This window comes from Myotis davidii, unplaced genomic scaffold (genome assembly GCF_000327345.1).
Source record: "Myotis davidii unplaced genomic scaffold, ASM32734v1 scaffold993, whole genome shotgun sequence".
NCBI lineage: Eukaryota > Metazoa > Chordata > Mammalia > Chiroptera > Vespertilionidae > Myotis > Myotis davidii.
Window position 1 is genome coordinate 1,211,480 of NW_006285483.1, and position 13,936 is coordinate 1,225,415.

General features: G+C 38.8%; 1 protein-coding gene across 1 annotated transcript in view; it reads right to left on the reverse strand.

Moving 5' to 3' along the window:
• The window catches only part of ACACA (acetyl-CoA carboxylase alpha), a 229,022-nt gene that overhangs the window by 152,655 nt on the left and 62,431 nt on the right, over positions 1-13,936 (reverse strand). The window contains exons 11-16 of the mRNA XM_015559072.1: positions 11,140-11,349; positions 8,165-8,335; positions 6,936-7,097; positions 6,420-6,583; positions 2,482-2,632; positions 1,605-1,708 (exon numbers count right to left, since the gene is read on the reverse strand). Coding sequence (XP_015414558.1) covers positions 1,605-1,708; positions 2,482-2,632; positions 6,420-6,583; positions 6,936-7,097; positions 8,165-8,335; positions 11,140-11,349 — 962 coding nt within the window. The remainder of the gene's footprint in view (positions 1-1,604; positions 1,709-2,481; positions 2,633-6,419; positions 6,584-6,935; positions 7,098-8,164; positions 8,336-11,139; positions 11,350-13,936) is intronic.

The following is a 13,936-nucleotide window of genomic DNA, read 5'->3' on the forward strand; positions in this document are numbered from 1 at the left end:
ATGGTAATAAAACAATTTGATTCTTTCTTCAAGTCTAATGCTGTTTTCGTAGAAAGCTGAAGAATATGGGGTGAGAGTTTAATGTTTCTTGAGCACCTGCCATGTGTCTGGAACTCTAAATGCATCATCCTATATATTAAAGGCTAATATGCAAATTGACCAAACAGCAGAATGACCAGTCGTTATGTCATGCACTGACCACCAGGGGGTAGACGCTCCAACTGGTAGATTAGCTTGCTGCTGGGGTCCAGCCAATCGGGACTGGGTATAATAGGCTAGATATGCCCTGGAGTCCTCCCACGGTCCCTCCCCGGCCCCAGTCGTGTGCCAGTGGAGTTTCTCAGTCTGGCCTGTGCTCTCTCACAATCTGGGACCGCTTGGGGGATGTTGGAGAGCTGGTTTTGGCCTGATCCCACAGACCAGGCTAAGGGACTCCACTGATTAACTCGCACAGCCAAGGAGAAACACTGTCTGAATTCGTGCACCGGGCCTCTAGTGTTTATATAAATTTACAATATTTGGAAGGTTACAGAAGAAACTGGTAAATTGGGTTGACTACAGAGAAGGAAACTGGGTGGACAGGGAACAGAGATAAGAAGAATTTTCACTATATGCCTTTAGTGCCTTTTGAATTTAGACTCATGTGAATATATTACCTGTTCTTAAAAATAAAAACTTAAAAAAAGAAAAATGCTCCAAAATGAACACCCCTAATCTACTCCTATCAACTGAGTTTTATTCGGGGTCTTAAAGAAAAAACAGTAGTGCATGGCTGGGTGGAGGGGGAAAGGAAGTACATTGTAAAACAGGAAACATTATCAAGAAAGACTTCTGATAATAATAAAGAGAATAAATGGTAGAGCAAGTAAGGCAAACTGTTAATAATTGGTGAATCTAGGCAAAGAATATAGTGGTTGTTTGGACTATTCATGCAACTCTTAAAGAAGTTCAAAATTATTTCAAAATACAAGTTTTAAGAATAAATGAAAATAACATTAAAAGGCAGGGGAGCTTATAGAAGAGATTATGTAAAACACATGTGTACACTAGTAGGGAAACCACTTAACTAGGTAGAGATGGCACGTTGAGAAACAGGAATTAGTAAGACTGGACTCGTAAAAAGAGGCCAAAATATATAGGGAGTTAAAAGTCACACTGCGGGATATAGATTTGAACATAAGGGTAATGTGAGTTGCTGAAGGTTTTAGTGCATCAGAGTAACAAAGTGAAAGATATTTATCATAAGACTTGGATAACTGTGAAATCTGAGGGCTCAATGCTAGAGAGAACACGCAGATTTTCATCATTAGGGTACAGAGAGATTTGATGCTTGTACTGGACAGAATGTTTATTTTAACAGGGTTCTAGTTTTTTAAAAGCAATCTGTTCTAACTGCAGGATCAGCTAATTTCTAGAATCCACTATAGAGTCCCACAATAATTTGCCATAATCCGTACGTCCCTTTTCCTGTCCCCACTGTCAGTGAAAACAGGTAGCACTCACAAGCTGCCAGAAACAGGGAAAAGAATAAATGCGTCTTTGAACTTCAGTCCTGTACTTCAGGTCCACTGATTAACTCGCACAGCCAAGGAGAAACAGCCTACCTTTCTAAGGAGTGAAGGAAGTTAGAGACGCTATTCCGCAGGCTCACATCAGCCACATGGAGAGCCCCACACACAACTCCCAACATGGTGTCAGGTCGCTCTGCCTGAAAGGAAGAAAAACACGGCAGATAATAAATAGCACAGTCACTTGGCACCATGGCCCCTCAACTTAAATAGGGCTCAAATTTCCTGTGAAGATACAGCTAGCAATTGAGAATGGAGTCCTTATTGCCAAATGATTTTTTGAGCTACAAACACATTTACTTTAGAATCTGAATAGAGGCCTCATTTGAATAGAGTTGAAAAACAACTCTCCCTTCACTCTAAGATTTCTACTGAACCAATCAAAGAGCTGCTCAAAAACAAGCCTTTGTCAGAAATAAACTCAAAAAGGAACAGAGATTTGGCTACTGATAATCTCAAAGAAAAATGATATATAACCAAAATTTGGACATTTAGATAATTTAACTGAATGTAATGATTTTAACAAAAATCTTGGGTAATTTAGAAGAGCCCTGAAATTCAGGAGTAAGAAGTAACTGTTGCTTCACATGAGTCCCCTCTCATCAGCATCTGTTAAACAGATTTAAGAGTTGGTAACTCTAAGCCAGACTTAACATCAAATGAGGAAAGAGAAAGGATCTTAATCCCTATGTGCCTCTCTTCAAATATACCCCAGAAAGTAATATTAGAACATGTAAAATGACAGTGTAACACGGCACAAGAACTCTTACAGTGTTAATTACACTGACTTCTAGGTTTTTTTCCAAGAACCATTTACATGTAATCAGATAAATTTTATCTAGTGACATAGACTGATCACACCACCAGTCTATAAAAACCCAATCCTGTTTGTGTTAAATGGAGAAATACACACCTGTACTTTTTCTGCTATCAGTCTGTCCAGCCAGCCAGTGTCAATTCTATTCAACTGAAAGCTTTCCGTCTCCAACAATTTGATCAGGTATTCAACTGTAGTTCGAAAGTCACCCCGAATAGATAGCTCCTTCAAAGCCACCACCATGTTTCTGGGAGAACAAAAGCAGATCTGTTTCAGCAACAAATGTTTCAGTGTTGAAATTTCCATCATTTTAAAGAATTGTTTCATTCCTTTGGAGTCTTAGAAGGGAGGGGTGAGGGACAGACAGCTCTAAGAACAAATGAGGGTGTAAATATAAGGGTGCTCATTCACATGCATTCCAGGTGGGATGATTTTCAAGAAGTCAGTAAACTTATGAGTTCTGACTGATATTATCATAAGTGCATCCCCAAATCACATGCATTTCATTATATGGAGGACAAAACAAATTATGTGCAAACCATCCTCAGCTTTCACTTCCTAGGTTCCATTCATTTATTGATTGCTAACTAGAATCAGAGCATAATTTTCCTCTCCCTAACACCTTATTTTATTGAGGTATAATTTACATATTATAAAATATAGTTGTTTTTAAGTATACTGTTCAATGAATTTTGACACATTCTCATACCTTAAAGATTTCCATACAATAAGCAACTGGCCCAATATAGTCAGGTATCAGCCTAACACTTCATGTGACAGTGGTGCGTTTTTTAAAGCTGCCTTTTAGATGTTTGTAAAATGACCACTCATTACTTTTATTACTTCCCAATCAAGTGTCAAATGATCTAATCTTAACAGGATTTCAAATACTCTGGTGTTTTTTTCATGTATATTTTTGCCCAGTGTCTGCCCTGCACAGAACAGGTCTTTACTTCAACAAATACTTATTATGCACCTCAAGTGCACATACTAGGCACATACTAGGCACATACTAGGCTATTAAAGGAAAGAGAATATAGATACAGTATTTGCTTTCAAAATATATGGCAGAATTTCATCACAGAGAGATATAAGGAAAGTGCTAGAGGAGTTCTAAGGAGGGACCATACCCACCTTCCTATGATTTCAAGAAGAATGTGGAATCTGACGTGGAATGAAAGTATCCCTGGGAATATGACTGTGATAGGAATATTATTCCGGTGGTCCAGGCAATCCCTCAGCCTAGAACATTAGTTAGTTTTCCATATCTTCCTCTCTAAGTCCTCTTTTGGCCTAGCTTATTCCTATATACTTTTCATATATTAGCCTAGATGCCATTTCCTTCTGAGAAACCTTCCCTGACCCTCTCTAGACTGAGTTAAGCTGACTTAGCTGTATGTTCCTGTAACACCATTATGTAATCCCACTATCATAAGATAACAACTTATTACATTGTGTTTAACTGTTTATTTGCCTCTCACCCTCTGGATTCCCAAGCTCCATGAAGGCAGAGACCCTATTTTGGTCCTTGTTGTATTGCCATATATTCAGCAAATATTTTTTGAATGGAGTGAATGAATAAATAGACAGAATATAAGAACAAAGGGAAAGAAGGAAGAAAATGTGGGTTGTGTTCATTATGATTGAAGCAAAGGGTATGAGGACAGGAACTAGTGGCAAATCCATCCATTTAATAAACATTTACTGAACACTTACTAAGTTCAGAGGATACAGCAGCAACAAACAGACATGGTCCTGTTCTCATGGTATTTAGATTACGATGTATGGGAAATAATGCTGGAAATATAGGTGGGGCGACCAGCAGGGCAATCAGAGGCCCCAGCCTGGGGCCTGCAGGCTGGGGGCAACTCCTGCATTGAGCATCTGCCCCCTGGTGGTCATCGTGCATCATGGCAACCGGTTGTTCCACCAGATATTTTACGGGTTGTTCCGCCATTCAGTCGATCTGCATATTAGGCTTTTATTATATAGGATACAGAGCAAGTCAGGAAGTAAAGAGCAAGGCTTCTGGACCAAGTGATAGGACATGTCCTATAATAGAAAATACTTAGCAATCTGCCTAAACAGGACTATAAACCTAAATACTAACAGAGGGATGTCTCATTTATTCTGAGAATGTAAATGAGAAGGCAGACTGTGTGCACTAGAGAATTCATGTTTCCTCTAAAAGAAGCAGCCACACAGAGGTTTAGTTAACTTTTGCCAAATGGAACATAAAACCTATGTTGTCGTTACCATCCCATTTTTAAAGAGAAGGCAGAAATTCATATATTTAATATATCAATTTTTAAATACTGGCATTTTTTAATACATTAGCACCCTGTAAGCCAAACAAACACATGTGTGGCTGTGACTATTTGGAAGGCTGCCATGTGTTTGTTTGAATTACAATTTGCAAACGCTAGCATAAACCTTCTTCACTTTGGTAAAGCAAGAGATGACTATAATAAAAGGGGGAGGGGGTGGTGGCAACTTTATACCAAATATTTTTTCTGGTAGCATTGCTTTAATTTGGAAAAACTCTACTTAAAGTTTTACTTTACCCCCAACCGTTCAGGAAGCCATTTTATTTATTTTATTTTATTTTATTTTTACTGTTAATTCTCACCAGAGGATATTGAATTTTAGAGAGTGGAAGGGAAAGAGGGAGGAAGAGAGGAAGAGGGAGAGAGAGAAAGAGGGAGAGAATCATCGATGTGAGAAAGACACATCAATTTGATGCCTCCCACATGTGCCCGACTGGGGCCAGGGATCAGAGCGCAACCCAGGTATATGACCTTGACCAGGAATCGAACCATGACTCTTAGGTGCATGGGTCAATGACACACTATCCACTGGGCCACACCAACCAGGGCTGCAAGTCTTTATTGTTGACACTATTACAGATGTCGCTCATTTTCTCCCCCTTTGACCCTTCCACCCAAGCCCTCGCTCCCTCTCTACTTATAGTTTTGAATAAATGGGGAGAATCATAGAGGACAAAATAGAGAAAAATTGAGACTTCCCTACTTCCAAAAACACTATTAAAAACCAACATTTTTAATACTTATTGACTACTAGTGTATGTATACAGTCCAAAGATCAAAGGAATGGTATTAAATGCTTGATGTAAGGAAATAGACAAAAAATAAAATTAGTTCAATTTTAGATATTCTAAAATATCTAAACTGTCAAAATTACCTCCTAGAGCCCTATTTTTAGGCAAGCAATATTGCTACTAATTTAATATTTAATGTTTATGTCTAATATAATATTAACCAATAACCCTTACAATATACCAGTTACCTTTGGATAAGCTGTGTGTACTAGTATATTTCATAGCAGAATGAGGTCTCTTCTATCAGCAATGGGGACAGTTGCCTTATGTCCTTTGCATGTAACAAGCAGTTTATTATTTTAAATGACTATGGGACATTTACAGCTACAGCTTTAGTTTGATGACTAATAACAGGTCTTTCTAAGATTTATAGAATGTCAAATTCTTGGTCAAGAATCTACCTCCCTACAGCAACATGGGAAAATGATATGTTTAAAGCAATCAACTTTATAAGTTTATCAAAAATATTTGAGCCCAGGTGGTGTGGCTCAGTGTTTGACCAAGAGGTCATGGGTTTAATTCCCGGTCAGGGTACATGCCAGGGTTGCGGGCTCAATCCCCAGTATGGAGTGTGTAGGAGGCAGCTGATTGATGATGTTTCTCTCTCATGGATGTTTCTATCTATCTCTCCCTCTCCCTTCCTCTTTCTCTAAATTGAATAAAAACAAATAATAAAATAAAATAAAATAAAATAAATAACCTTAAAAAGGCTTGAACAACAAACTGAAAAACATCTGCCAAACACTGCATATTTTAACACACATGAATACAAGTATAATTGAAAATATTCTTAAAAAGGTTGTCCATATTAATACTTTTATAGCAGTTAAATGGTTCCCTGCCTATACTCACACCTTCACTGAAGATTAGCACAGATTTTTTTTTTTTTAATGCAATCAAATGCTATTGTACTCACGAAATTGCTTCCTCTCTGTTTTCTCCCCAGGAAAAGCAGTGACCAAACTGAGAATCAGCAAATTCATGAAGTCCCCCTGCAGCAGCAACACTGAAATAACCCCATACGTTCTTATTGCTGCGGAAATTCAGTTCCTGAACTGTTCCTGAGCTGGGCTTAAAACCCTGTTAGAGAATGAAGAATGTGAGAGACCATGTTATATTTCCAAGGAAGAGGACGTTTATATATTTACTGTTTAGACTCTGTGGTAATTGCACATAAAAGCAGAAATGATGCACAAAAATCATAAAGGCTTGACAGCCAACGTCCAATGCTACTGAGGACTCTATAGTGACTCTAGTAGGATAAAATGACCAGGGGAGCAGTGATCACTTCTTTGTCTGCTTTGATTAAACCTGTATAAATTCCCCCCTCCAGGGGAAGTCCCAAATATTTCAGAAGCATAGCCCTCAGGTTCCACCTTCAATATTAAAGTTCACAGGGGGAAAAGTGTGAACCTTTTAAGTGACAGGTTACCTCATCTGGATTTTCACTAGTGATCCGAGCAGCAATAACGTGGCCTCTTGGGCAAGGAACATGAGCAGAATTTTCAAAATCAATGGGAGCATCACCCCAGGGAGATACCCCATACATCATACGAATATCCTTGATTCTGTACAGAGGGATCCCCATGGCAATCTGAAAGGTAATAAAACACATATCACTCATTTTTCACAGTTACTTTCCTTAAAATGTGGAGGCTATAGATTACTTGTAAGATTTTTCATTTTAGTAACCACCACCTAAAACATTCTATTTTTATAACCTGTATTCTAAAATCAACAAAGAAGAAACTCTAAGTTACTTAAAACAAAATATGTCACTACAGACATTGCTAACTACTCTCCACTTCTACTAAAAAAGTCCCCAAGTTCCTAACGCAATAGACATGAGTTTCTATTATTTCTCCATAATGGATTAGAATAAAAATATCCAAAGGAAGTGTCAATATCAGTGGCTATCCAAGTTTAGACAGCTAAAAAGTCCATCTCATAATTATCCCCATAAACCATTGTAATAAATAATTAAATAAATAAATAGATCAATCAATCCATCTTTAGTCCTTAATGGGAACTCAGAAGGGGTTTCCAATATGGGCAAAGAATATGTTAGATACAAATACTATCAAACTTCATCATTAGCTAATACTGCTTCCCGTAACATGTGTTTTCTGGGCTGAATGGATAAAATAATACTGACAGTAGCACTTTAAACATTATAAAAACAAATGGGTGCTGCCACACTGTTGCCCAGAAAACCCCCGACCACCACTCTGATGTGGAACTGCTTCAATACAGAGCACTAGTAAAAGGAGTACAGGCCAATTACAAAGTTGTAAAGTTTTCTATAATTAAAACAATTTAGTAAAGCATTTTTTTTTAAGTTTCTTTCTAAAATGACAGTTTTTACCAGATGTGTCTGGCTAGAAAAATAAGGTGCTCTACCTCCAGGGAGCACACTCGTGCCATTACCTTCCCCCAAACTCCCCCCACCGGCACGTATCTAAAAAAAATAAAGTACAATAATATTCCTAGATTTGTACCACATTAGGAAAACCAACCCACACATCACAACCCATATAGCATGAACATTAGATGAGACTCGGTTAGGAGGCACTCTTCTCTTACCAGACACAGGCTAAACCAGTTTTTCAGGCATCTGACATTTTCTAGGCAACTCTTGGAGCCACGATCAGGGTGACTCACCTGGAGTTGTGCTGCAGGGAGATTGACATCAGCCACCATCTCTGTACAAGGGTGCTCCACCTGTAGCCGAGGGTTTAGTTCCAGAAAGTAGAAGCTGCCATCCTGGCTGTAGAGGTATTCCACAGTCCCCGCACTCACATAGCCAACCATTTTGGCAAGTTTCACCGCACACTCAAAGAAGATGGGAAGACATGAGTACCTCATCTTGTCCAGCTGGTAGACTACTGCTTATCTATATAGCCTCTCCCTGACACAAATATCTAGTGTTTATAAGAGCCATCAAAGGCTTTTAGACACATTAGAGCAGTGGTCATCAACCTTTCGGACCTCACGGACCACCAGTTGGCGACCGCTGCATTAGAGTGAATTTCACCCTCTCGTTATTACAGAAAATCCTGGACATGGATGACAAACACAATTCAAAGTTGAAGGAAAACAGTGTTTTTCATCTTTGGGATCACAGGCAACCTCACCCTATAAATAAATGCAGGAAAAACAACAGTTTGGCAGATTTTTCACCATGCCCTGGTTTCTAGTATTCCTAACATTCTTCCTAAAACATGGTTGCCCAGCTATAGACTAGGTTTCTCAACCTCTCTTACTCTTAGTGACTAAGTTTTGACCAAAGTAATGTCAGCCTTGGTGAGTGATATACCTAATTCCTGAATCATGTTTTAAAAAGGAAGTGCTTGTTCTCTATTCTGGCCGTTCCACTTCCATGGACTGAAACATTGTCATGACAGTACATGAGCTCACCTCAACTTATGATGGAAAGAAAAAAATAAACTTCTAACTTATCTGGGTTGCATATTTTGGATCTCTTTATTACAACAGCTTAACCTGCACCCTAATTACTACAGAAATGATTACATACAGGTAGAATCCATAGGGTAATGGGTAGCTAGAGCACAGATATTTCAGACTGAAAGCTGGTGGCCTCCTGGTTAGGCATAACAAACATTTGGTAAGTGGACAACACCCCAACTAAGCCCTAAGAAAAATAGAAAGTCAGAATGTGAAAAATTCAATTACTTTTGTATCCCCAAACCAGAAAATTAGATTTTCACCCTAAGTGTCAAAGTTCAAATAAAAGAGAAAAAGTTACTGTATCTAAAAATTTTGGGTGTGGTTACTCCTACCTGAAGCTGGCTAGAAGAGAATGGTCCAGAAACTTACTAAGTTTTAAAGGGATTGTAATTCTAAACAAACCACAAACCTGGCCTTCAAGAACCTGTGACTGATAATTGGAATAAACTTTGTGGCCCCAATCCTGCCCCAGCAGGAAGTGAGCCATGAAAGCTCTGCCAAAGGAAGTACAGTCTCCAAAGCCCAGTCACAGAGAAAACAACACAAGGAATAACTTTCCAAAGAACAAAGCCAGGTGCCTTAAGGGAGGACAGCCAAGGGATTTGCTTTGAGACCAGACCCAGGGGCATCCAGAGAGCTAATGAGGTATTATTACTCCACTACATGGCAGGAATTCATCAAAATTCCTGCCTAGAAGGATCTGATAACTGCTATGGATCAATGATTACTATATATTTTCACTCCTTTTTTCCAAATGGGAGTTTCTATTCCACCACTATATATTGGGTACATGGCGAAAAGCCACTTGTACATTTAATGGAGAGTTTCAGAGCTTGGACTTTGAGCTGTCTTCTTTGGGGAAAAGGCTAAGTATGTTCTAAAAATGAGAAAAAGGGTATGAAAGGATAATGGGTAGCCAGAGGATCAGACTGAGGCACAGATTATTAACTGCCCTCCAGTAATTTTCTCCCTCATCCATTTAAGTAATAAAATCTCCTAAATTGCAACTAGGAATATGGCCACCCAGTTGATGACTACAATTCCTAACATCCCTTATAGCTATGTGTGATTGTATAACTGAATTTTGTACAAAGGAATGTGAGCAGAAGTAATTTGTGGGACTTCTAGATCATATTTTTATATGCTTGCCCTCCGTTGTCTTCTTCCCTCCTCCCCAGGCTACAATGTTGGACATACTCTTGTGAGCTAGCTTAATCATGAAGATGATGACACCCTAGGGCAAAGGTGGGCAAACTTTTTTGGGAAAAGGTTAGATAACAATTATTTCCAGCTTTGTGGGCCATATAGTCTCTGTCACAATTACTCAACTCCGTCACTGCAGTGATAAAGCAACCTAGATAATACATAAATTAGTATGGCTGTATTCCAATAAAATTTTCCTTGCAAAAGCAGGTGGCAGGTTGGATTTGTCTTGCGAACTCTAGTTTGCTGATCCTTCTCCTAGTGAATGGCAGAGCAATAAACCTAGGTCTCTGGCACCAGATCATCTAGAACTAAGATGACAAAGAAATAGAACTTATACCTTGTTTAAGCCACAGTATTTTGAGATCCTCTTACACCAGTTAAATAATGTGTCTTAACATGTGCATGCATACACATATACTCACACACAGATCAGGATAAACTTTCATATATTTAGCTTGTTTGGAATTCAGGAGAAAAAAGATAAAAATATATCTCCTATAAGATGAAGATTGAGTTCCAGTTCCAGAAATTAGACCCCTAAACTATAACTATTTCCAAGGGACCCTGCAAGACTGCTGAGAGATTCTTTTCTATACAAAAATATATAATATATAAACTTTAAAGATATTTAGAGGACCTTTAAAAAAGGGACTGCTTATCATGAGCTTGTTAAAAAAATCAAATAAGATTAAAAATCCCAAAACATTTCTCTTCTTTATTCCTACTCAAAATAGTACACTGATTTTTTTTTTCCAAAGGGGTTAACTAATTTAGAGCTTGAAATGTTCATTGGCAGCTTTCCTAGAGGAAGACAGAAGAATTATTTTTATTGGAAAAAAATATTATCTTATCAATTATCCAGAATCCATGCAAGAAATTCTACTATCCTCAGATTGATATACGAACTGAATCAGTATAGTTCTGTGTGAGAAAACACAAATTAGACTTTTTCACATTAATACCTGTTCCATATGTTCGAATACTGCTGGAGTAGCAATAGCAGCAGGTGCCTCTTCAATAATCTTCTGATGCCTACGCTGTACAGAGCAATCACGACCAAACAAAGAGATAGCATTGCCATACTGATCTGCTAATATCTGCACCTCCAGATGACGAGATTGTTTGGCTAGTCTCATCACAAATATAGGAGATCCGGGGACTTCAGCTTGAACCTGTATTAGAAAAGAAAATAAAACAATTTTTTAGTGGTGATCATTTTTTTTCTATCCTGATAAATTGCTTCAGTTTGAAAGGCAGATGCCTAGAAGTGTCAGGGACCACATTAATCAGTAGGGAAACAAAAATGAATAAACTAAAGTTTGTGTCCTCATCTTTTCAAGAGCCTGCATTCTTAGTTATATAATTAACTAGAGGCCTGGTGCACGAATTTGTGCATGGGTGGGGCCCGGAGGACCAGCAGGGGGTGGAGAGGAGGTATTCAGGAGGTTGGCCAGCGGCCCCGCCCCCTATTGGGGTGGGAGGGCCCAATTGGGGGCAGGGCCGCCCAGGGAAGGGACCACAGGCCAGCCCCGCCCCCTGGTCAAACTCCCAGTGGGTCAAAATCCCACATGAGGGGACAATTTACATATTAGCCTTTTATTATATGCAGGGGTGGGCAAACCTTTTTGAGTGCGTGCCAAAACCAGCAAAATCTCTGACTCAAAATTCTTCTGCGTGCCAACCCTAATTTTTTGAGATCATGTTATGCCTACTTGATATCTCTTAAGGTGTACATATGTGAAGAACCTTGAAGAAGTCATAAAATTCATTCGAGTGACAAAAACACAGTATGTGATGATGAAAAATACATTTATTTGTTACTGTATACATGTACACTGATAGTCCGACAGAAAACTTTATGACTCCGTTTGATATTAAATCCATGTCAATGGTCTTTAAGATAATTTGTTATGTAAAATTATTTATCTAAGATGCCCCTATAATGAATTTATCTGAGAAATAAAAAAGTCGATATAAGAAAAAAATTGTAAATGGAAGATTATAAGAGAGGGTTTCGCGTGCCAGCAAAAGTTACTGGCGGGCCATGTTTGGCATGCGTGCCAGGGGTTGCCCACCCCTGTTATATAGGATATTAATTGATAAATATGAAAACATATGAGTGCCCAGTGTATTCAAGGGTAAAGAACAAAATATTTTGAAAACACACACAAAAATTCCACAAAAAGGGCAAAGTACTACCATTAATTCCAAACAGCTAAACATATAACTTGCTCCAGATTAGATGCTCTCTGGTTCACATTATAGAATATACAGTATTGTTGTAGTCAAAGACCTGTCATCTGCAATTTTGAAGCATACTACTGTCACTGGATACAGAATTCTATACTGGCAATTATTTTCTTTCAATATTTTAAAGACATCCCAATATTTTCTGGCTTCTACTATTTCTTCTGAGATGTTTGGTATCAATCTAATCGTTACTCCTTTGAAACTAATCTTTTTTTTCCAGCTGCTTTAAGATTTTTTTTTCATTCTCTCTTTTTAGTGGAATGAAGTGGCAGATTTGCTCAGATAAGCTTAAATGTAGTTTTCTCTGTATTTGTCCTACAGGTCTCATAGTGTTTACCAAATCTGTGCTTAGTATCTTGTAATACTATCAACAATAAAAAATAAAAATAAGATATATATTTTAATTAACATGCTTTTTCTTTTACTTCTAAGAGCAAAAGGCCATTTCTTTAGACTCCATAAGGCACTGAAATACCTATGAAATTGGAATTATTATAGAAGGCATGTAAAGAAAAAGACAATATTCAAATTCTGACATTCAAAATAAGGTAATGTAGCAAAATATCTTTATCACCTTCTTTATTGAGTATATTAAATCGTGGGAGTCCCAGTTCATAGATTTTTTTTCTCTTTAGCCCATGATAAGCAATAAATTTGTTACTGAATGACTTTTTTTTAAAAAATAAAGAAAGAAAAAAAGAAGGAAAAATAAAATGTGGCCAGGGAAAAATAAGAAAAAGTGGAGAGCTAGCAGAGTGGAAAGACCAGAATGTGTCCCAATTTGCCTTTTCGTGACACCTCTTTCTGGGTATTGATAGGAGAAAAAAGAGTGAATCAATTATGTGAGGTTCCTGTGCCCTGGTACAATGGCCATGCAGCACAGGCTAGGATATGGACTGCTGGGCCAGCAGGGTAGAAACTCAGGAACCCACAGTCACTTCAAATTAAAGTCAATCAGAGAGTCTGGGCCTGACCAAGCCCAGAGCATCCCGATCAGGAGTTAACCACACTATATACATTGTAACACCAGAAAAAGAGGAACACAAACATATAGAAAGGCATGGACTCTTCCTTTTCACAGAAAGTTCTATGAGCCACCATACAGGGAAAAGCTATCTGAAAAACTGATGCCTTTTATATAAGAGAGAATAACTCTATTTTGGGGACTTACAAATTCTAGCATGAGATTGTAGGCCCGGTGCACAAAAATTTGTGCACTGGGGGGCGGGGGGTGTCCCCTCAGTCCGGCCTGCGCCCATTTGCAGTCCAGGACCTCTTGTGGGGATGTCCACCTGTCAACTTAAGCCCACTACTTGGGGAATCAGGCCTAAGCTTGCAGTCAGACATCCTTCTGGCAGCCAGGGAGCCCTCGGGGATGTCCGACTAAAGGCTTAGGCCCCCAAGGGAGCAGTGATGAAGAAGCTGGGGTGACAGAGGAGCCACGCTGTCCCGCCCCGCCGCCCTGGGTCGGGTCGCACACGGGATGCCCAGGCGGGTCGGCTGATGGCT